The 22,508-nt window shown below is 45.1% G+C and overlaps 1 protein-coding gene across 5 annotated transcripts in view; it reads right to left on the bottom strand.

The window, feature by feature from the left end:
- The window catches only part of AMBRA1 (autophagy and beclin 1 regulator 1), a 162,295-nt gene extending 140,654 nt beyond the window's left edge, over window positions 1-21,641 (bottom strand). For 3 of the 5 annotated variants that reach the window (XM_065402402.1, XM_065402403.1, XM_065402404.1), the window contains exons 1-7: window positions 21,395-21,641; window positions 21,055-21,113; window positions 20,115-20,298; window positions 19,170-19,342; window positions 18,017-18,083; window positions 14,347-14,493; window positions 13,031-14,055 (exon numbers count right to left, since the gene is read on the bottom strand). In XM_065402402.1, coding sequence (XP_065258474.1) covers window positions 13,031-14,055; window positions 14,347-14,493; window positions 18,017-18,083; window positions 19,170-19,342; window positions 20,115-20,298; window positions 21,055-21,113; window positions 21,395-21,529 — 1,790 coding nt within the window. In that variant the 5' untranslated portion in view covers window positions 21,530-21,641. Of the gene's footprint in view, window positions 1-13,030; window positions 14,494-18,016; window positions 18,084-19,169; window positions 19,343-20,114; window positions 20,299-21,054; window positions 21,114-21,394 lie in introns of all 5 variants that reach the window. The other 2 variants (XM_065402400.1, XM_065402401.1) reach the window with 1 other exon arrangement.
- Window positions 21,642-22,508: the final 867 nt, after the last annotated feature.

Below are 22,508 nucleotides of genomic sequence, written 5' to 3'. Positions count from 1 at the left end.
CAAAGTTGGAAAGGGTAATGAACTGTGTGACTGCAGATTAGGATAGGATTTCAAAATATTGTGTTCTCTCTCTTCCTCTCTCATCTATTTACACTGTAAGCTCTTAGAAGCAGGGATCGGTTTTATTTTTGTATTGTTTACTATGGCTCTCTGTGAATACGCTTACGTATGAGCATCCTTAGTAAATTAAGTTTCTAGTACTTATGCAAACAAAAGCTTCCAAACTGGATCCAACGCAGCTCAGAGTGGTATGAATGGTCCATTCCTATAAGTAGTGTGTTGACTCTGAAGTCTAGTGACCACTTAAACATCAGCAATCTAGAGTGACAGTAACTTCTCCATAGTTAAGGTTGTAATGAAGGTGCCACTATGAACCCAATTCTGGCCCTACTTTTCTCAAATCCAATACTTTTCTCCAATCCAAATCCACAACAATACTGGCTTCAGAAGCGTAAGTTAGACCAAGGCCAAGGTGGAACTTCACCAAATCTGATAAAAATACAAATGTATAACTAACATTTGGGGCTCAGAACTCTGGGCCCCTTTCAGTACAACATCTATGCAACAGGCTGTGGCAACAATTGGGAGTGCGAGAGTCCAGCGTTCACCATACAGGCATCCAAGGACTGGCCATTTCAAGAGGCTGCTTACTATAAGGAAGAGGGCTAACTAATGTTATTTATTATTTCTATAACCATCTTCCAAGGAAAAGAAACAGAGAAAGGCAGCGGAGGGGAGTTAACCAAAAAAAAGAGTAAAATAGCCAGCTAATAAACTTGGCCAGAGAATTGCAGCAGCTCATGGAAGAGGACGGGTATAGAGGAAATTAAAAACAGAGAATTGAAGGGAGGAGAGAGATTAAGGCTTTGTCTACACTGCACTTTCGTCGGTAAAACTTTTGTTGTCAGGGGGGTGAAAAAACACCACCACCACCCCCCCCAAAACTACAAAAGTTTTACAAAAAGCGCCAGTGTGGACAGTGCTTTGTCGGCGGGAGCGCTCTCCCGCCAACAAAGCTACTGCCTCTCGTTGGGGGTGGATTTATTTTGTCGGCGGGAGAACTCTCTCCTGCTGAGAAAGAGCAGCTACACTGCGCTCCTTTTAGTGACACGGCTGTAGCGGCGCGGCTGCGTAGAGTAGTCGTAGCCTTAGCTGAAAGACAAAAGCTGAAGAGGGGAAAAGAAGTGAGAAATTAAAAGCGATCCCACATCAAGGGGAGGACAGGAAGAACCTGAGAGGAAGGGAAAGTGAATCCACCGCATCCCCCTTCCAACTTTCTGTGGGGGTTCCATGGGGATCTCTCCTTGGTGCCCTTCTCTTCTCCCTCTATGCCTTATCTCTGAGTAATCTCATCCACAAACTCATCTATGTGGAGAACTCACAGACCGAACTCTCTACTTCACCCCCAACCTCTCCGCCTCGTCTCCATTCTCAATCACTGTCAATACCACCACCACCACCCTACCTGTAACCTGGGCATCATCTTTGATATAGACCTCTGTCTAGGTCCCCACATCCATGCTACATGTAAATCTTAGTGATTCTTTCTTCTGTAAGTTACGGTCATCCCTGTCCGTCCACACAGCTAAAACTGATCCAGGCTCTCATTATCTCGATTACTGCAACATCCTTCTCTCTGCCCTTGACAGATGCAATCTTACCCCACTTATATCCGCTCAGAATGCTGCTTCAAAGATAGTTTTCTTAGCTTATCACTTTAACCATGTCATCCCTCCCTTTGAATCTCACCACTGGTTCCTCCTCCTCTGTCGCATCAGACAAACTATCTCCACCCTACTTCATTCGCTATTGAAATGTCAAGTCCCGCCTCCACTCAACCCACGTGCCACCCTCTGTGATGTTATTGCCACAAACTGGGACCTTACAGAGCATTGTTGCAACCGAGGTCCTGTAGTGGCACTAAATCTTGTATAAAAGGAGTCAAATAAGGTGTCTAAGACAAGGTTATGGTTTGATGGTTATGATTATGCTATCTGTATGCATGTATCATTTTTGTATTTAAAGTTATAAGTATTGGCTCTATACTGTCCGTATTTCAAACTTGTGCTATGCTTCTGGGTGACACCCTGGACAATTTGGTGTCAGCACTGCCTAGCCTGCTTGATGGCCCATTAAGGACCCATCAGCTATACAACTGACCCATTGAGAGAAGGCAGATACACCTTGTGACTCAGCAAGGCATGCAGGGACATGCCTATGGACAGAACGCTAAGGTTTGTCCATGCCATGTGCTGGGTAGCTTGTCTTTGGAACAAAGACAGCAGAGTCCACATGGCAAGAGACTATAAAAGGCTGCTGCATCTCCTCCATCTTGTATTCAAGACTGCTTCTGACCTCTGGAGGAACTTTGCTAGAAACTGAAGCTCTGAACAAAGGACTGAAGGACCCATCCCAGCTGTGGATGTATTCCAGAGACTTGATTTGAACCTGCAGCTTATTCCATCACTGCTACAAGCCTGAACCAAGAACTTTGCCATTACTGTATGTAATTGATTCTATTTAACCAGTTTTAGCTCTCATCTATATTTCTTTCTTTTTATGAATAAACCTTTAGATTCTAAAGGATTGGCCACAGCGTGATTTGTGGGTAAGATCTGATTTGTATATTGACCTGGGTCTGAGGCTTGGTCCTTTGGGATCGGGAGAACCTTTTTTCTTTTACTGGGGTATTGGTTTTCATAACTATTTGTCCCCATAACGAGTGGCATTGGTGGTGATACTGGGAAACTGGAGTGTCTAAGGAAATTGCTTGTATGACTTAAGGTTAGCCAGTGGGGTGAGACTGAAGTCCTCTCTGTTTGGCTGGTTTGATGTGCCTTAGAGGTGGAGAACCACCATCCTGGGGCTGTGACTGCCCTGCTCTAAGCAATTTCTCCTGAAATGGTACTCTCAGTTGTGTCCCACCAGAGGCAGCTTCTTTACACCCTCCATCACCCCTCCCCCCGCTCAATTTTTCCAACAAGCACCTTCCTGGTTTCTCCTATGCCACTCCTCATATTTGAGAGAAACTCCCCCTAAACATCCCCAAAGCTACCTCAGCCTTCTTCAAATCCCTCCTTAAAACTCTCCTTTGTGTGATACTTACAAAAAAAACTTGACAACTGTTAGGCCTCTAGTGTGCTGAGACCACGCACCACTGACTATCATGCTGACTATACTCTCTTACTGTTTCCTTGTACTCCCTTGTATTTATCTTTTGTTTGACAACTCCACATACAGCAGCCAGCAGTGCACACTGCTTTACCCGTCCCTCTCCGGTCTCAAGGCAAAGGGCCACCTCTCCCCATATTACAGCTTTGCACAACTGTTAAGTTTTGCCATTTTTGAAGCATTCTGTAGTGGGCTCTGCTGGAGACAGAATAGTAGACTGTAGTGCTTATGGTTTGTCTAATCATTCCAGAAACAGCTAATCCAAAATGTGAGAAAGTTTGATCTTGTGGGTAAGGCACTGGAATGGAACTCTGAAGATCTGGATCCACTTTCCTGTTTGATCTTGGGCACGCCATTTAGTATCTGTGCCTCAGTTCCCCACCTATAAAATGAGGATAGGATATTATTACTTTCTTTCTTCCACCCTTTGTCTTTCTTGCCTATTCAGTTTGTAGGCTCTCACTAGGTGTTTGTACAGCACATGGCATTTAGCACAATGGCACCCTGACATCAGTTGAGACTTGTGTACATAGATATACAGAGGTGTCGACTGCAAGCCCCAGCTTGATCCGAGTGGTCTGGTCATTGGCATCAAAGCATTATATGACAGGACTCAGACTCTACTGGCTTTGCCTCCATATCAAGGTGTAAAAAAGAGTGACTGTATTCTGCTCCATTTTATGTATAATAGTTACCCTTGGTTGGGTAAAAGCAGGATTGCTCCTTCTCTATCAATCTGGTTTAAACACCAGACTGCTCGTAGCCTGAGACAATCATTGCCTTATCTGCAGTTCGGGCTTGAGAAGTAATGAGGAAGAATTGCTTGCTTGTTTTTAACATAAATGTAGCCTGAGGCTAGAGACATGAGAGGCATGCCTACAGATCTGTGTAATTGTTCAAGACAGACTTGGCAAGGAGAATATTTACAACTCCGTTTAAGGTGACCAGCCAGCCCCTATCACAAGCTGCCAGCCATTCCTCAGACACAAGAGGAAAAATATCACTTAACATGGATTATAGAGCAGTCTCCTAGGGAAGGAGTGGAAGCTATTTAAAGTGAGCAAAGCCCTAGAGAATACAGCCTATACCGACACACCTGCCGTACCCTCAGGGCCAGAGGTGTGGAGGGCACGACAAATTAGATGGCATTGGATGGGGGGGGGGGGGGGAGGGTTGTAGTTCTAACTCACTTTATTCTATGAGCACACTTTCATCAGAAGCAAAGCACTTGCTTCTTCCTTGTACTCTAGGGTGACCAGAGAGCAAGCCTGAAAAATCAGGACGGGGGCGCAGAGTGGAAGTGGTGGTAACAGGCGCCTATATAAGACAAAGCCCTGAGTATCGAGACTGTCCCTATAAAATCGGGACATCTGGTCACCCTATTGTACTCCCAACAGAGTCTTCACATACAAGCCAACACCACCTGCTTCCTTCCCACTCCCTATCCATGACACACATTTTCCCCATATATACCCCATAGATTTTTTTCTCTACTGTAATGGGAAACACTTGTAGACCCATAGTAACTCTGAGATCAGAAGCTGTAATTTAAGACTCAGGAAAAGGAGTCTCAAACCACATTTTCTTCTTTTCTACAGGCATTCCAAGAGACATTTGGGTACTGTAATGAACTGCAGGAAAGCAGTGAGCAGCAGCAACATTACCCCCTTGTGGCAGGAAGGCAATATGGAAACCAAGTAACACCCAGGAAATCTAAAGGGAAACTAGAAGGATGGGATGTTTCTTTGCAGATCTCAAGGCATAAAAGACATTTGCAGACAGGAATCTGAATGTTGCTGAGGGGAATGCAGAACACATGGGAATTGGAGACATGGGCAGAAGGGTCAGTACTGTCAAGTCAGCACAAGACTCTCTCTAACTTGTTCCCACACCATCTCATCCCCCAGTCCTGCTCCTGAGCTCTCCACACCACTGCCAGAAGCAGCAGACAGAGCTTAGGTGGGTTTGACTTCATCACCCATCAGGAACATGAAAAGCATTCACAGCTGTCCCATAGAAAGGGAAAGACACACATGGGCAAAACACTTGTGGGGAGTTCAGGCAGTTAATGCACTGAACTTCATGTTCATATTTACGAGCAGCACTGGTGCCACAATCCAGACCACAGCCACTTGGGGGAGGGATAGCTCAGTGGTTTGAGCATTGGCCTGCTAAACCCAGGGTTATTAGGAGTTCAATCCTTGAGGGGGCCACTTAGGGATCTGGGGCAAAAATCTGTCTGGGGATTGGTCCTGCTCTGAGCAGAGGGTTGGACTAGATGACCTCCTGAGGTCCCTTCCTACCCTGATATTCTATGAATTCTATGAGAGGACAAAATCTTACCCAAAACCCAGGTGGATTGGTTTAAATCAGTGTTTTAAACCACCAATTTTAATCATGACATAAATCAGCAAGCAGGAAACCTTGATTTAAATAATCAATTTTAATCTTATTTTGCGTATGAACTTTAGTTTCCTAAAGAAAATTCATTCTAATTGGTTGGTATTATTTGGTATTTCTTTTTGTTAACCAGTAGGCTATGCTATATTTATACACACTTATAAGTAATTATACAGCTTAATATACGCTTATTCATATTCTTAAATTTTACATATTTTATGTTAGAAAATGGTGAATGATGTATTTCTAATTTACTACATTATTATTGTCTTTTTTATTTGTGATCAGTGTCAAGCTGTAGTTGGAAATTTGAATTCAATCAAAAATGCACAAAAGCAGCATTCTTAAGTTGTTTATTAGTTAAACAAAACTACCTTAAATGTGCTGATATATAAGAAAAATATTTATCAAAACATGTTTTGTATTTAAAATGAACTGTTTAAACAAAGGAAGTACAGTAGAACCCCGTTTATCCGAACCTCCATTACCCAGCTCTCTATATTAACTGAACCGAGCTGACCGCTGAAGCCCCGCCACGTAGGGCTGAAGCTCTTTGCCTATTCTCCGGATTATCTGGATTTTTGATTATGCAATCTGGTCCCGGTCCCAATTAGATCAGATAAATGGGGTTCCACTGTATTATCTGTAGTCAGTGAAACGAACTGACTGTTTTTGGTCATCATGTTCTTTAGAACTAGTAGGTCTTATACTCTCGCACCTTGCGTTTATTAAGACTGGAAGAGGCAAACAACCTTCCCTGCTTCTTCAACTGGCAATTAATTGGTTTCTCAACTTTGAATGAGCTAGTCATTGAACTGAACTAGTTGAAGAAAATACTCTGCACCTGCAGAAGAAGCTACTGGATCAAATGCTGGTTTAGCACTTCAACAAACTGGTTCCAGGTTTTTAGCCAGTGACTTCCACTAGTTCAGTGGTTTGACTTTCTTTAAAACTTCAGCAAATATGAACTGCTTGAATATTTTTAAATTTAATTTAAGTGATTTCAATAAAAATGTAAATGTAGGCCTTAAAAAATAAACCTATTTGAAATCGTCACTCTATGTTAAAAGATGAATTTTCAAAAATTCCAATTTTTAATTTATTTTATCCAGCCTGTCTAGATCCTCTCCCCCCCCACCCCCTTTCCAGAGCCTGCCTACAGTTGCAGTTATCTTCATACACACAATGTCCACAGATAAAAGCAAGTCTCTCCCTCCCACCTCAATCTGGTCAACTCTGCAGTCTAAGCAGGTGGATTATTTTACACAAGAGCGCTGAGATGTCACATATTGCTGGCTTCTCTAACACACAAACCCAGATACAAGCCTCAGGAATAGCTGGAAGGAGGCTGAGTAGATCCCACCCAGGTCACAATCCATCCCAGTGTGTGGCTGAACCTTTATCTGGGTCAGTGAGACTGCTAGGGGTTTAGATAGATTTGACAACTCATTTTTCCTCATAGCATCTCTTATTTTCTCTTTCTATAATCTCCAGTCTACTGCCCCTTCCATCTCCCTACTTGCCAAACCAAACAGCTGAGTGAGGGAAAACTTATGCTCCCTCTTCTAACACAGGGAAAGGAATTAGTTATGCCAAGGTCTGAGGGGGCATGAATACCAGGAATGGGGGAAAAACTTGGGCTGAATAACAGACCAAGTTTTTTAATGGTAGGATCTAGACAATGAAAAAAGTTTCCTCTTGGGCCTGGTCTACACTATAGAATTAGGTTGACGTAAGGCAGCTTACGTCAACCGAAGTCTATCAGTGTCCACACTATAGCCTTGCTCCCACCGAAGTAAGTGCCCTACTACACTGACATAACTCCACCTCCACCAGAGGCGTAGAGCTTACGTGTAGGTAGGGCGATGCAGTGTCCATATAGACACTGTGGGTTACTTACATTGGTGGTTGGCTGTCATTCTTGTCAATTTCACAGCTCCAGCCTGGCTCTCAGCTCAGGCTGTCATCCTGGGGTAGGTGAGGGGCTCCCCACTACAAGCCAAGTTGGGCTTCCCCCGGGCTCCCAGCTGGGTTGCCCCCAGGCTCCCTGCCTAAACCAAGCCTCCCTACTGGACTCCTGGAGGAGGCAAGGGTAGCCGAGAGTTCGAGGTGGCAGTCGGGCTCTCAGCAGGGGGCTGCGCATGGAGTTTAGAACCCTGGTTCTCAGCCCCCCATACTGCCCCTCTTAAGTCAGTGGAAGTGCTTCTGGTGAGGATAAACACCATTGCCAGAAGGAGGGTAGTATGGACATGAACCACCAAAGTAATTACTGCAGTAGCTATAAGTTGACCTAACATAGGTTGACTTAACTTTGTAGTGTAGACATGCCCATGGAAGGGATAAAGCACGAACACAGGAATCAAGGAGTCATTTCAAACTGGACAGGCTGGCTCAGGTCATTGGTAATGGGATAAAGTGCCTCTTTCATCTATAGATTGCTAGTCCAAATCCAGCCAAGATAGGTAAACCACTGTCAGACTCATGATGGTTGGTCATGTGAGGAGTAGCCAGGGACTGAATGAGCCATGGAGACTGAGGGGTTTTTTTGTTTGTTTTTTTACTCTTCTTAGGGAGTGGTCTCACTGGGTCAGGTTTGAGGCAAAATGGCAGGGGACGGCACATGGCAGAAGCTTTTCCTAGAACAGATGCAGCAGGGCAAGCAGATTCTGGCCTCGGAGGTCATCAAGCCAGCACCTTACACCAGCACTAAATTCACATGAAAATCTTTAAACAAAACTATAATATACAAAACTCTGAAGACGAGACCAAAAGAGGAATTTCAGTACAGCCAAAGGTTTACCAGATTCAAAGAAGGATTAGACAATTATATAAACAGCTAGATCATCAATTACATCAAACAAAGAAATAAGGGGGTATATAAACCCTTTTAATTCAGGGAATAAAAACCAACCACTAACTGATGAGGAGAGCCCTACCAAATTCACAGTCCATTTTGGTCAATTTCACGGTCATAGGATTTTTAAAAAATTATAAATTTCATGATTTCAGCTATTTAAATCTGAAATGTCATGGTGTTGTAATTTTAGGGGTCCTGACTCAAAGGAGTTGGGGGGGCATCACAATGTTATTGTAGGGGGGTTGCAGTACTGCTACCCTAATTTCTGCACTGCTGCTGGCGGTGGTGCTGCCTTCAGAGCTGGACGGCTGGAGGCCGGTGGCTGCTGGCTGGGTTCCCAGCTCTGAAGGCAGAGCCACCGCCAGCAGCAGTGCAGAAGTACGGATGGCATGGTATGGTATTGCCACCCTTACTTCTGCATTGCTGCTGGCGGGGCACTGCCCTCAGTGCTGGGTGCCCGGCCAACAGCTGCCACTCTCCGGCTGCCCGTCTCTGAAAGCAACGCAGAGGTAAGGTTGGTAATATCACAATCCCCCTAAAATAACCTTCTGATCCCCCCTGCAACTCCCTTTTGGGTCAGGACCCCCAATTTCAGAAACGCTGGTTTCCCCCGTGAAATCTGTACAGTATAGGGTAAAAGCATACAAAAGACCAGATTTCATGGGGGGAGACCAGATTTCACGGTCCGTGACATGTTTTTCATGGCCTTGTATTTGGTAGGGCCCTACTGATGGGGGTTAGGAAGAAACTTCCATAATAGTCCACTCCAAGGATTTCATGCACTGTTCTCTGAAAAAATTGGTACTGGCAACTCTCAGGGACAGGCTATTGGGCTAGATGGACCATCTCCCTCATCCACTATTGCAGTTCCTAGGTAACAATCCTCCATTGGCCAGCCTGATAGGGATGGCTTGAACAGAATTTTATCTGACTTTTCAGTCACTAGAACTATAGACGAAACAGGCTAATCTTGAGGGTTATCAGGAAGTTAAAATAGAACGCATCTGTGTCTCAATTATTTTCCCCTTCATTCAAATTTTGCCAACAGCCTCCTTTATCACTTGATGCAGTAACAAAGTTCACATGTAAGCATTCAGATACTTCTAAGACTCCCACCACCTTGATATCCAAGACAGGTAGAGAAAATACCTGGTGGAAGTACGTATGACAAATATATCATCTATCAGATGCACTGACCTGGAGAATAGTTGAGAAACTGAAGCCCAAATTTCACCCACTACTGTTTAGGACAGTCAATGACTCTCTCTCTCTCTCTCTCTCTCTAAAATCCCCCCTCCAGAATTCTTTTTTCCTCACAAATTCTTTTATCATTGAGCTCATCACACAGCAGCTAAAAGTGCAGATCTGAACCCTGACAGAAGGCCCCATCAACTCACTTGGAAAGCGAAAGCTGAATGCAGCAGTCAGGCTGCCTGTCCTGTCATCATACCAAGCCAAGTGAGAGCCAATACACTCTGCTAAATAGAGTTCTCAGTGACGTGTCTCTGTTAACAAATGATGCCAGAGCTGTCAGTCAGGGAAAACCTCATTAGATGCTTATTAATGTCCTCATTATTAGCCCAAACTAATTAGTCCAGCAACATCAGAAAAAGCAGAACGCTTCACTCCCCACCTGGCATAAAGGCAGCAACAGAACCCAGAAAGGGCCAATCTTTATTAATTACTCATTAACTTCTTTGACCCTCTGCAGCAACGACTTCCCTAGCAAGTTACTTCTGTGCCAGACAAGCCAGGTCAAGGAAATCGATCCCACCCACAGATGGTGAATGAAACACACAACACCTTCTGGTCCTGCTTTAGCCTAGGTTTCCAGACAAACTGCATATAGAACTCTACTGCCCAACAGTGACAGCTGCTGGGGAAACAAGGAAGTGAACAAGATTATGAGAAACCAACTAGCTAGCTAGCACAGGGATTTCTTCTAGCCCTAATCTGCACCTTGATACTTTAATGAAAGGGGGCTTAGAATTCAGTTATGAAGAACCTGCATTAGTGTTCCCTGTTCTTGGGCTCTGGTGTTCACCAGACCTGGGAGCATGGAGGTAGGGAGGTTGGGTGGGGGTCCATCCTATGCCAGGGAAGGGCAAATCAGTGGGTGAGCATTAGCTGGCTTGCCATTGTTCTGAACAGGAATATATTTGTAAATTTTGGAATAGTGAATGGGGGAGGGGGGGTTGTAGGATGCCCACCCCACTCTGGGGTTACCCTTTTTTTTGGTAACGAGATTTTATGACACTTCCCTGACTTAAGAACAGCCAAATGAGCTTGTTCCAGCCTAACTGCATAAAGCATTTAATGCTGATTTATACTCACGGTTCAGCCAATCCAGCACTCTGGCCCCATTGTTTTATGGTTCACATTCACTTCCTGTTAGGTGTGAATGAACCCATAAGAACAGTCCTGAAGGAGAAAGAGTCTTATGGCAGATGCAGGAGACAGGGACTTACAAGAAAGCACAGTACCTAGTATGGCTTCTTAGCAGTTTCTTCAAACAGGAGCTCTGCCAGGGCTCCTTGCCATAGGAATCCCATGGAACGAATTCCAAAGCAAGCCCAAGCATAAGACTGCTTGCTCCAAATTCATTTACCTTGGCAAGAAGCATCTGTTTGCACAGGTGAATGATTGACTGGGTGACTGACTGTGCACAGCTGCTACAGCCACAGCGCAGCAGTAACAACCATCTGTGACAGCTAAAACGGCCCATATTGGAGCACAGGAATCAGAGATGAAAAAAAGACTTATGAGGTCACAACTAATCCACCCCCTGGGAACCAGAGCAGGATTGCTCCCTGTGGTGTACGCTCCAGTGCAGTTTTAAGTGACACATTAGGTGGCTCAAAACCCCTCCCCTTGGACTATATAACAGCCTATGATGTCTCCTAGCCAGAGTGATCTGAGCGCCCTTTTTTTTTTTTTTTTTTAATTTCACCTTGTTACTTCTACTGAGACAACACTGAATTGGCCCAGAGAACAGAAACTAAGATAGATAGTTGTACAGTGGAGAAATTAAGAGAGGGGCATTATTTTGCCAAGAAAGGAGATGAGTAAAACACACTTGAGTGTCAGTTATAATGTTGTAACAAAAACTAATCAATCCCCCCTTTTTTCTCCTCTTTCCTAGAATATGAGGCCAGAGGGTATTTACTTAAAATCATTGCCCAGTAAATTTAAGACCAAGAAAGGAAGTAATCATCACCATCATGCAGTCATCTTGTGGGAGTCAGTCATACAGACAGTGAAAAACTGGAGCAGGGATTTAGAAAGAGCAGAATAATTTCATCACCATTACCACCTGCTATACAAATAAATAATAATTGAGATAATCACAGCTCCTGCTTCTGAGAATAAGCGGATTACCTGCTGATTACCTGAGAGAAGGAAAAGAAGAGAATTTTCTTCCATCAAACACCCCTATGAACAATACTGCTCAGCTGGTTACATGTATCAAAGTAGGAGATTTCACCTTCCTCTAAAGGCATCAGGCAACAGCCATTGTCGCAGAAAGCATTAGACAAACTTCCTCTGAAGTGGCCAGTACAAGCCATTGACAGACAAGATGCCAAACTAGACAGACCATCAGTCTGACCCAATATGGCAACTCCTATGTAATATATCAGAGTGGCTGGACCAACAATATGAGCCAGCCCAGACAGCGTTTGAAGTGCAGATTCAATTGAGCTGCTCTGCTCCACTTGCCACATCTGAAGTCTGTAAGAAACTCACTTTCTAGTACTGCACATACTAAATTTGGGGGTGATTAAGAGGACTCTCTTATCCAGAGCATAGATATACTCTCAGGCTGAGCTCTGAATGCCAGATTCAGCATAATGGGCTCTCTGTAAAGGCTCAGGCTCTGAAAATGTTTTTCAGTCACCTACCTGCTCAATGCCACAAGAAGAAGTGTTTCTCATGGTACGAATATGAACTGCATTGGTTTAATAAAGGCCATGTATTCAAAACCAGACTGGAAGTGCAGTCCTTCCCCTTTAAGATAAGATAGGCCACTGCACAGCCCACCCTGATGTAGCTCCAAGATGAAGTTCCTTCACCTTCCCACCCCTATGGTTGCAGTCTCTGGGCCACTCTTCGCAGGACACACTATTCTGAGGAAATAAACCATCAATGCTGTTGCTCATGATTGCTCTGTGCCAAGGTGGGCATTGCCTATGCTGCGGTCACCATAGTATATCGGTTGAATGCTGTAAAGTGGACATTGCAGTACACTCCATGCCCAGACATGCCAATAGTGTCTCAGTCAGACCACTCCCGAGAGCACAGTTTGCCCCTGTGCTATTCAACATCCTCTCTCTCCCTGCTCCACCCTCTGGACAGTCCACCCTTCCCTTTAATGGGCAGGGTCTCTTCCCTCATCCCTCCCCACAGACACACCTTCAGAAGTTACCTCTGATACAGCAGTAATGCCTACTGAAGATTGGGGGGGAGGGGGATAGCTCATCTTTGATATCACAGAGGGCCAAAGAAATGAAAGGGTCTACTCTGGAAGCACCTGGCAGCTCAGACTAGATGGGAAGGGTTTAACAACAGACTGAAGAGGAAGACAATGGAAAAAATGTGTCTTACCTCCTGAGTGAATCCTCCTCTGAACTTTCCTCAGGCATTTCCTGGCTTAAGGCCTCCTGTGATACATTCCCAGGTCTGCTCGAAGCTGACTGGCTGTAAACTCTCTCCCAGTGCCCTGTCTCCTGGTTAAAGACCACTCCCACGGTCCTTTCCTCCTGCGAGTTGGAAGAGCTTCCCAGCTGCAGCCTGCTAGAGGTAGGAGCTCTGCCCTCGGTTCTCTCTGCAGGCTGCGCCTGGCTGCTGCTTGGTGGCACGCCGTCAAATGTGCTTTGGACCTGCCCCGATGGATAGCTGGGTGTGCTTCTTTCCCAGCGTAGCGTGTCATTGTTAAAGGTCAGCAGATTGTGACAGGCGCGACAGCGGTTCAGGTGGCCCCGAGACAAATTGGAATTGTTTTCACTGCTATGTGGAGTCTGCTGGTGGGAGGGACCCGGCCTATCAGGCTCAATGTTGTTGTTGAGCATTTCTTGAGCCTGTTGCGACTGGCTGGGCTCCCCACCAATCCCTTGATCTAGCTCTTGAAGTCGGTCGTATTCCAAGAAGAACCGTCTCAAGTCGCACTGGAGCTCATTGCGGATGCTGGCTGGATTGCTTGGGCCAGCACTACCGCTGCTGTCTGCTTCAGCCCCTGGTGCCAGGAAGCCCCTCCCTTCTGTAGCAGATGTGTACACAGAGGACTGGGAACCTCCCTCCTGCTGTCTGAGCACTGACAGCAAACTCACTGAAGAGGCACTGGTTCTAGGTGGAGGCATGGCTTCCAACTCCGAGCGAGAGCCCATGTTCAGCACTGTTCTAGTCCAGTCGGACCCTCCTAAGCCAGATGCCATCTCTCTTGCAGACTGGTACCTGGAGGGATGGCCTGACAAGGGCCCACTGAGGGATCTGCGAGTGGGGCCCAGGCTAAGGTTGCGTAGGGTGTTGCCAGCAGTGCTGCTCTGAACAGTGCTGAAAGCAGAAGGCCTGTTAAGCAGACCCTGCTCCTGCTGCGCTGTGGATGCCTGCTCTGGGGGTTGGTATGGCTCTGTCTGCACAGAGGAAAAGGAAGTGCCAGTGGCCCCAGAGGAAGTGGAGGGGGCATTTTCCTGATGCGGGAAGAGAGAAGAAGGAAGTCTTGCACTAGAGCATCGACTGCAAAGGCACAACATCCCCAGGTGCTGACAGCACTCTGTTGTGGGGTAACTGACACGCTCACGGAGCCTGGTGTAGGCCGCTGCTCTGGTGTTCTCGCTGGCCGGAGGCAGTGGTGGAGGTGGTGGGGGTGGTGGAGGTGGTGGGGATGGGGTGGCAGAATCTTGCACAGTGTTTTGCTCTCCCACCTGGATGCCAGAGGAGCGTGAGGACAGCATGTGCAGGAAGTTGTGGAGGAGGGGCGTACGCCTCACAGGCTGAGACTGGAGAATAGAGCGCTGGCGATAATGTGGTATATCTGTGCTATCCACAGGGATCTCCACCTCCTCGTCACTCTGCAAAGGAAATCACCAGAGCTCAGTCACCTCACAGCAGAACCCCATACTAGTGTTAAAGGGGACAGGTGTTAAAAGCCCATAGATGGGCATAAAAAAAAAAAAAAAAAAAAAGACTATATGTTGGGGGCGGGGGGGAAGACATGGAAAATTACAATAGGATCATAAGAGCAACAAGAGGGAAATCAGTAGGGGGAATCTACTCAACATCTTAGATGTCTATACACAAATGCAAGCAGTATGGGGAATAAACAGGAAGAACTGGAAGTATTAGTAAATAAGCTAAATTAAGACTTAATTGAGTAAACTGGGGACAGTTAATGGGGTAAATTTCATGAGTGGAATATTGAATAGAGGGGTATAGCCTGTTCAAGAAGAACCAGCAGGGGGAAAAAGGAGGAAGTGTTGCAGTATACATCACGAATATATACATTTGTTCTGAGGTCCAGAAGGAGGTGAGAGGCAGATCATTTGAAAGTCTCTGAGTGAGGGGGACAGCGGGGGGGGACAGCGGGGGGGGGGGGGGGGGAGAGAATAAAGGGTAACAATGGTAAGGGTCTGGAGGTGGATAAGGTATTTCTAGAATAACAGAAATATCCAAAATACAAGACCTGGTAGTAATGGGGGACTTTAAACATCACAGAGAGCTGTTTGAAAACTAATATGGAAAAACACAGCATTTCCAGTAAGTTCTTGGAATGTACCAGGGACAACTTTTTGTTTCAGAAAGTGGAGGAAGTAACCAGGAAAACAGCCAATTTAGACTGGATTCTGACCAGCAGGGAGGAACTGGTTGTGAATCTGAAGGTGGAAGGCAACTTGGGGTCAAAGATTTCATGATTGTAAGGAAAGGAAGAAGTGACAGCAGAAGAATAAGGACAATGAACTTAAAAAAAAAAAAAGCAGACTTTAAAAAACTTGGTGCTGAGAAGAAAATGTAAGGGATAAAAGCATTCAGGAGAGCTAGCAGTTTCTCAAGGAGACAATATTAAAGGCACAACTGCAAACTATCCTGATGTGAAAAAGATAGGAAGAACAGAAACAGGCCAATATGGTGCTATCAGGAGCTCTTTAATGACTTGAAAAATCAAAAAGGAATCTTACAAAAAGTAGAAACATGGATGAATTGCTAAGGAGAAAAGATAATACAACAAGAATATAGGGACAAAAATTAGAAAGGCTAAGGCACAAAATGAGTTACACTTAGCAGGGACATAAAAGGCAATATGAAGCTCTTTAAATAAATTAGGCCCAAGAGAAAGATGAAGGAAAGCGTAGGTCCAGTATTTAGTGGAGAAGGAGAGCTAATAACTGATAACATCAAGAAGGCAGAGGTGTTTAATACCTACTCTGCTTCAGTCTGCACTAAAAAAGTTAATGGTTACCAGATTAACACAATTAATATTAACAACAAGGGGGAAAGAACGCAAACCAAAAATAGGGAAACAACACGTTAAAGAATGTTTAGGTACATTAGAATGTATTCAAGTCACCAGGGTCTGATGAAATTCATTCTAGAGTACTTAAGGAACTTGCTGAAGCAACCTCAGAACTATTAGCAATTATCTTCAAGAACTCATGGAGGACAGGTGATGTCCCAGAGGACTGGAGAAAGGTTCTATCATTAAAAAGGGAATCATTAAAATCATTTAAAAGGGAAACAAAAAGGACCTGGGGAATTATAGACCAGTTAGCCTAACTCCAATTGCTGGACAGATACAGGAACAATTTATTAAACCACCAATTTAGAGGATAAAAGTGTTATTATAAGGAAGAGCCAGCATGGATTTCTCAAGAAAAATCATGCCAAACCAAAATTTCCTTCTTTGACAGGGTTGCTTTCCATAGTGGACAGGGAGAAGCAGTAGATGTGATATATCTTGATTTTAATAATGCTTTTGACACAGTCCCACATGACATTCTCATAAGCAAACTAGGGAACATGGTGTAGATTAAATTACTATGAGGTGGGAGCACAACTGGTTGAAAGACTGTACTCAAAAGAGTAGTCATCAATAGTTTGCTGTCACATTGGGAGGGCAAGTCCGGTACTATTCAATATTTTCATTAATGACAAGGATAACAGAGTGGAGAGTACACTTCTAAAATTTGGAGATGACACCAAACTGGGATGGATTGCAAGGACAGGATTAAAATTCAAAATGACCTTTAAAAATTGGAGAATTGGTCTGAAATCAAGAAGTTGAAATTCAATAAAGATAAGTGCAAATAGTTCATTTAGGGAGGGGGAAAAAATGCAGATCTACAAAAGGGGGAATAATTGGGTAGCTGATAAGGATTTGGGGATTATAGTGGACCACAAATTGAATGAGAGTCAACAACGTGATGCATTGGGGGAAAAAAAAAAGCTCTATAATGCTGGGATGTATTAATAGGAATGTTGTATGTAAGAAGTGGCAGGTAATTGTCCCGCTTCAGTTGGTACTGGTTAGGCCTCAGCTGCAGTACTGTGTCCACTTCTGGGTGCCACACTTTAGAAAAGATATGGACAAATTGGAGAGAACCCAAAGGACAGCAACAAAAATGATAAAGGGTTTAGAAATCTTGACCTATGAGGAAAGGTTTAGGCACGTTTAGACTTGAGGAAAGAAGACTGAGGGGAGGCCTGACTCCAGTCTTCAAATATGTTAAGGGCTGTTATAACGAGGATGGTGACCAACTTTCTCCATGTCCGCTGAAGGTAGGACAAGTAGTAATGGGCTTAATCTGCAGCAAAGGAGATTTAGGTTAGATATTAGGAAAAACTTAACTATAAGGGTAGTTAAATTCTGGAATAAGCTCCCCATCCCTGGAGATTTTTAACAACAGGTTGGACAAACACCTGCCAGGGATGGTCTAAGTTTACTTGGTCCTGCCCCCGTGTAGGGGGCTGGACTTAACGACCTCTGGAGGTCCCTTCCAGACCTACATGTCTATGATTTTATACACGTAAGTGAACAAAGGGAAGCCAGTTACAGCCCATAGACAGATAAGGACACAAACTTCTTCCAAAAGGAAAGCAGAGACACTATCCTTGGGTTGCATGAAGCTATCTAGCTCCTAATCCTTAAGGAAGCCTTGTATGGACCCTGACAAACCCCATACCTTGCAGTTCCACAATAAATGAGCCACACCAAAAAAGGAAGTCAGCACCTGGCAGATTCAGCCACTGTGGGGCTCTGGCTAACAGTTCTACAGCCTAATCAAGGGCAGTGAAGTTGCAGCAAAATTCTTCAGCAGGATTTCATGAAAAGTGCCAAGGAGGCCTTTGCAAATGTAGCAGGGATGGCTCTGCAGCCCCTCATCCTGCAGCAGGATCAGGATGGAAGTCACTGTCTATACTTTTAATCTCCCAGCCCCTATTTGTTAACGTCACTTGTGCATGTTCCGGTGTGACCATGTGACAGATTTAGATGAGACACAACTCTGAACTTAGGAAGGCGTCCAATTTTAAACAAAGCATCAGACGGCCTAGCAACAGGCTGTGGTTAGCACAGAGCACCTTGATTGATATTATTCTCACCTGTTGGTTGGAAGGGTTGACAATCGCTGTGAGCAAGTAGTGTCCCAAGGGATCGAACCGTACCAGCCTGAAACAAGAACAGAGTCGGAGGCTTAGTTGTCAGTTGGCATTTCACATTGACAAAGAAAACCAGATGTTCCAGGGATAACAGACTTCACACATGGGTTTATTCGAGTAGGAAGTTTTACATGTATTGTCATGTATTAAGACTTATTCATCCACCCCTAAAATATAGCTACCTCCAAGGTGAAGACTGCAGCTGTTCAACAGCATGCAGCAATCCTACGCAACAGTTTAGGAGAGGGAGTTCTTGTATCCAACTGCAACTGCTAGGGAAATTTATGGCAACATAAAATAAGTACCCTAGAATTTGGCCAGGAAAGAAAGGTGTTAACATCTCTTGTGGAAGTGCCTGGGGATCTTTAATGACCATGGATTTTTGTCAGGACCATATTTTTTAAGTCATTCAAAAGAAAGAACCTCCAGCAGCATAGCACCATTTAGCATCATGCTGGAGTATTGATTCAGTACTGACTCCAAGGGTAGAAAGTCATCTTCCCACAGCATCTGGCTCTCCCATCCAGGACCGGCTCCAGGCACCAGCACTCCAAGCATGTGCTTGGGGCGGCACCTGGAGGGGGGCGGCGCTCACCCGGGGAGAGCGGGGCTGCGGCCGGGCTCGCCGCCCTCCCCTGCTGCGCTCCCCGTGCGTGGGGGGGGGGGGGGGGAGCGTGCTTTTTTGCCTGGGGCGGCAAAAAAGCCAGAGCCAGCCCTTTTCCCATCCTAGGAACAATCATACTTAACCCTGTGTTGCTAATGAAATCTGAAGATCAGTCTTACAAATGCCAACCCTGTGGTAGAGTTGGGAAGGATCCCATAGCACACAACAGCCTAACTTACATTTGTTCATATTTCTGATCTAATCTTGTTCCTTTAGTTTTACTGTCCACAGTCACTGATCCACGAACTGAGCAGGAGCACTGAGAACAAGGCAAGACAATGCTCCAAGTAGCTGAAACCAAGGTCAGGGTGGAGGGGCAGTTACCTTCCGAGTGTCCTCTGCCCCAGAGAGACTGCTACATATTCCTCCACACCATGCCATTTCTCATGCTGGAAGTACAAGTGTTCTACTCCCATAGGAATGAGCACTCACCGGACTCGCTCCATCTCACTGGCTGTCTTCACCACTGCAAAGGGTTCTCGACGACTCCAGTCCCAGAAATGGATCTCATTGGCTGTTGCAATCAGCAGGAGCTGAGCCGTAGGATGGAAAGCCAGAGATGCAATGGCATTGTTGCTGTCTGTGAACCAGCTCTCGCTTCCACCCTGGAGTGGGAAAGGGGGAAATCATCAGCTACTTAACACACAACAATTTTAGGCAACTAGTTTTCTCTGTCAATGCCACAGACCAGCCCCAAAACTCCACATATAGCATGGAACTGCTGTACTTCTTCTGCAACAAAAAAAGTCATCATCTACTCTCATTTTACACTGTCATCTGAATCTACAGCCAGAACACAGAACGCCTGGCAACAGTGACCACAGACATGCCGTAGGTAGTTGCGTCTCAGATAGCCTGTAGAACACCACATTCCAGAGCACTCTGCTAGACAGATCATTTGTCTGTGCATCAACCACTGGGCAAGTCATCAGTGGAGAAAACAAAAGTAATGGCATAGCACATTTCCTAGGGCAGAGTGCAAGTTATTCCCCACAAGACCAGCAACAGAAAAGCAATTTTTTTTATACGAACTAAGATGGAGTGAGCCCCAGAGCCCTGTGGAGCTCTGAAATATGGCCCACACCACTCATCAATACAGATGTGTGGCCTGGAGAGGAGACAACAGCCAACATGCCATGGGGCCTGGGCGTTTAAATCAACTAAAGAGTTTGTTGGAACTTTATGGTCTCCAGGAGTTTCATCTCCATATGAGACATAGGGGGTGACTGCAATCTGCTCTGTTGTACACATTTGGTACAGTTCTCAGAAAGCTGCACCAGAGCAGTTCTCAGCTGGGCAAAGTTTGGGTGCTTCAAGCGCAGACAAAATTGCTGCACTACAAATACTAAACACTTATGTGTTTCAGGAGAGACTTACATGTAAATCCCAGATTCTAACCTCCCCATCTAGGCACCCTGAAGCAATGAGTCCCGGGATAGTAGGGTGAAAGGTCACACACCACGGTGTGCGCCGATGTCCAACCAAAGAATGGACACACTTGCCCGTTTTCACCTCTGTGATGTAGATATTGTGATTCACGTGGGTGGAAGCCATGAGGGTCCTGGGAAAAGGAAAGGGTAGAATTAATGCTGGGGAGGGTCGAGAAGAGAGACAAGACAACATGTTGCGCTAACTCAACCAGCTCCATCAGAGTATTATTATTATTTATTATTTGTATTAAGAATATGCAGATGCAGCCCAGACAGAGGTACATCCACATTTTAGAAATCTGGCTCCCTCAATTCTCTGTCGCTGAGAGAACCCTACGAATACATAAGGACTAAAGCTCAGAGATACGGCACACAACCAAATCCTTCCTCCCTCTCACCAGCTGGCCCAGGTCAAATGACACTGAGCTTTCTTCCCTCGTTTTCCAATTCATCCCGCTCACTGCTGTGCCCTCACCTCCCTCCATCATCCCTATTTCCAAGACATTAATCCTGCATCATTCTGTCCTGATTTTAGACTGTCAGTTCCTTCAGGCAGGCACTCTGAGATTTGGCTCAGTGCACTGGTACTTCATTGGCACTGTATAGTTTTTCGTGACACCATTTGCTCCCCAGACCTTCCTCCTAACAACCAGAACAGCTGGGCAGAGCCTCTTCCCTGAACACTATGCAACTCTAACAGGCACTCCGAAATTAAGTGCTAACTGTGTATCATGGGCTGCATAGCTTATGTTCTTCATCTCTGCAGCACAGAGACCTGAAGTCTCATGTCTGCTGCCAGCTCCTGATCTCTCAAGGGGCACGAGTCTCCACAACCTTTGCTGGCATAACAATGTGTTTAAACAAGTAACAAAATAGAAGTCAGTTACCTATCTGGGCTGAACGCCAGCAAGAACGTGGAACGTGGGCTGTCTGGTAGCTCAACTTTCTGAAAAAGCCAATGGAGCAGGAAACATGAGTGCCATATGATCACAGTCTCAACTCTTATCCAAACACAGACAACATAGGGGACCCCAAAGGAACAAAGAACTCACTCCCCTCCCCACTACCCAGGAACCTGGATGGGTCAGATACAGCATATCCAGGGGCCATATCTGACACAAAGTGGAACATCCCACAAAAACACAAATATTAATCTCAAATCCCCACCTCCAAACCTGCTGGGACAAACCCACCCGCCAGATGTGTCCTTCTGCCCCATTACCTTACCTTGCCCTCCCATTTCATCCATCGGGTTTTATCCTCCACCAGCTCCTGCAGAAGCCGCTGAGCGCCCAAGGCTTGGGTGCCACGTTCTCTGCCCCACAGGATCCGCACAGCATTCTTCTCTGGTACAACCTTCATGGCTCTCAGTAGCCACTGTTACACTAGGGACTGGGATGAGACACCAGCGGGTTCCAGATCACAAACAGCCAAGAAGCTACAGACAGGCCATCCACATCTGAAGATGTTGACTCATGGAACTCTAGAAAGAGAGGAGAACTATATGAATGGCAGCTTTGGCTTGGGTGGAAAGAGGAAGGCTTCAAGACCTCATCCACCAGTTCCACTACCCTGAACCACCACCCCACTTTCCTTTCTTCCATTGTCAATGCCCTGGGTATTCCATGATTCTGCATCCAGAGATTTTAATAATCCACTCCTTGGAGTTATACCCCAGAATCTAAACTTTCACCTTTGCTAAAGGTGACCTGCAAAGGAAAGAAAATTGGACTTACGCCTATTTTTGCTTCACTGAAAATGGAATATAGAATGAAGGCCTGAAAGAGGTTCTCAAAAATGCTTTTTCTGTCTTTAAAAAAAAAGAAAAAAACCTAACTAAATATTCAGGTCCCGACTATGCTGGATGAGTTGATGGCTAGAAAACTAGTATAAATGACAACACTGTATGCAGCAAGAGAGTGAAAGTTCAGCTGTTAAGAGGGGAAGGGATTGGTCGTCAGACTGTTTAATACTCTTGTTTTTTGCTCATACAGATTCAACTCTGACCTGTTAACATTTTGAATACAAGAAGTCTTTGTTAAATATTCAGTGACTTTAGTTATTAGAACTCACAAACTTTCTTTTTGTCCTCCTGCAGGTACTCCAACAAAAACAGGGAAGATGAGGATTGATGTTCCCAATATCTTTATGTTTAAAATGAAGTAGAAAAAAAAATAACCTTTAAAAAGCTTTTTGGGCCTTCTTTGTTCATCAAAAAGAAGCAATAAAGGACACAAGCTATTTAAATAAGCCTTTGCAAATCTCTTTTGTAATAAACATTCGTTTCTACCCATTCTGGTTACAAAAATGTATTCTCTAGGTGACTCAAGTGCAAACTGAC

This window comes from Emys orbicularis, chromosome 4, assembly GCF_028017835.1.
Source record: "Emys orbicularis isolate rEmyOrb1 chromosome 4, rEmyOrb1.hap1, whole genome shotgun sequence".
Taxonomy (NCBI): Eukaryota; Metazoa; Chordata; order Testudines; family Emydidae; genus Emys; species Emys orbicularis.
The sequence above is the reverse complement of the archived record's forward strand: the minus strand, read 5'-3'. Positions and strand labels throughout refer to the sequence as shown.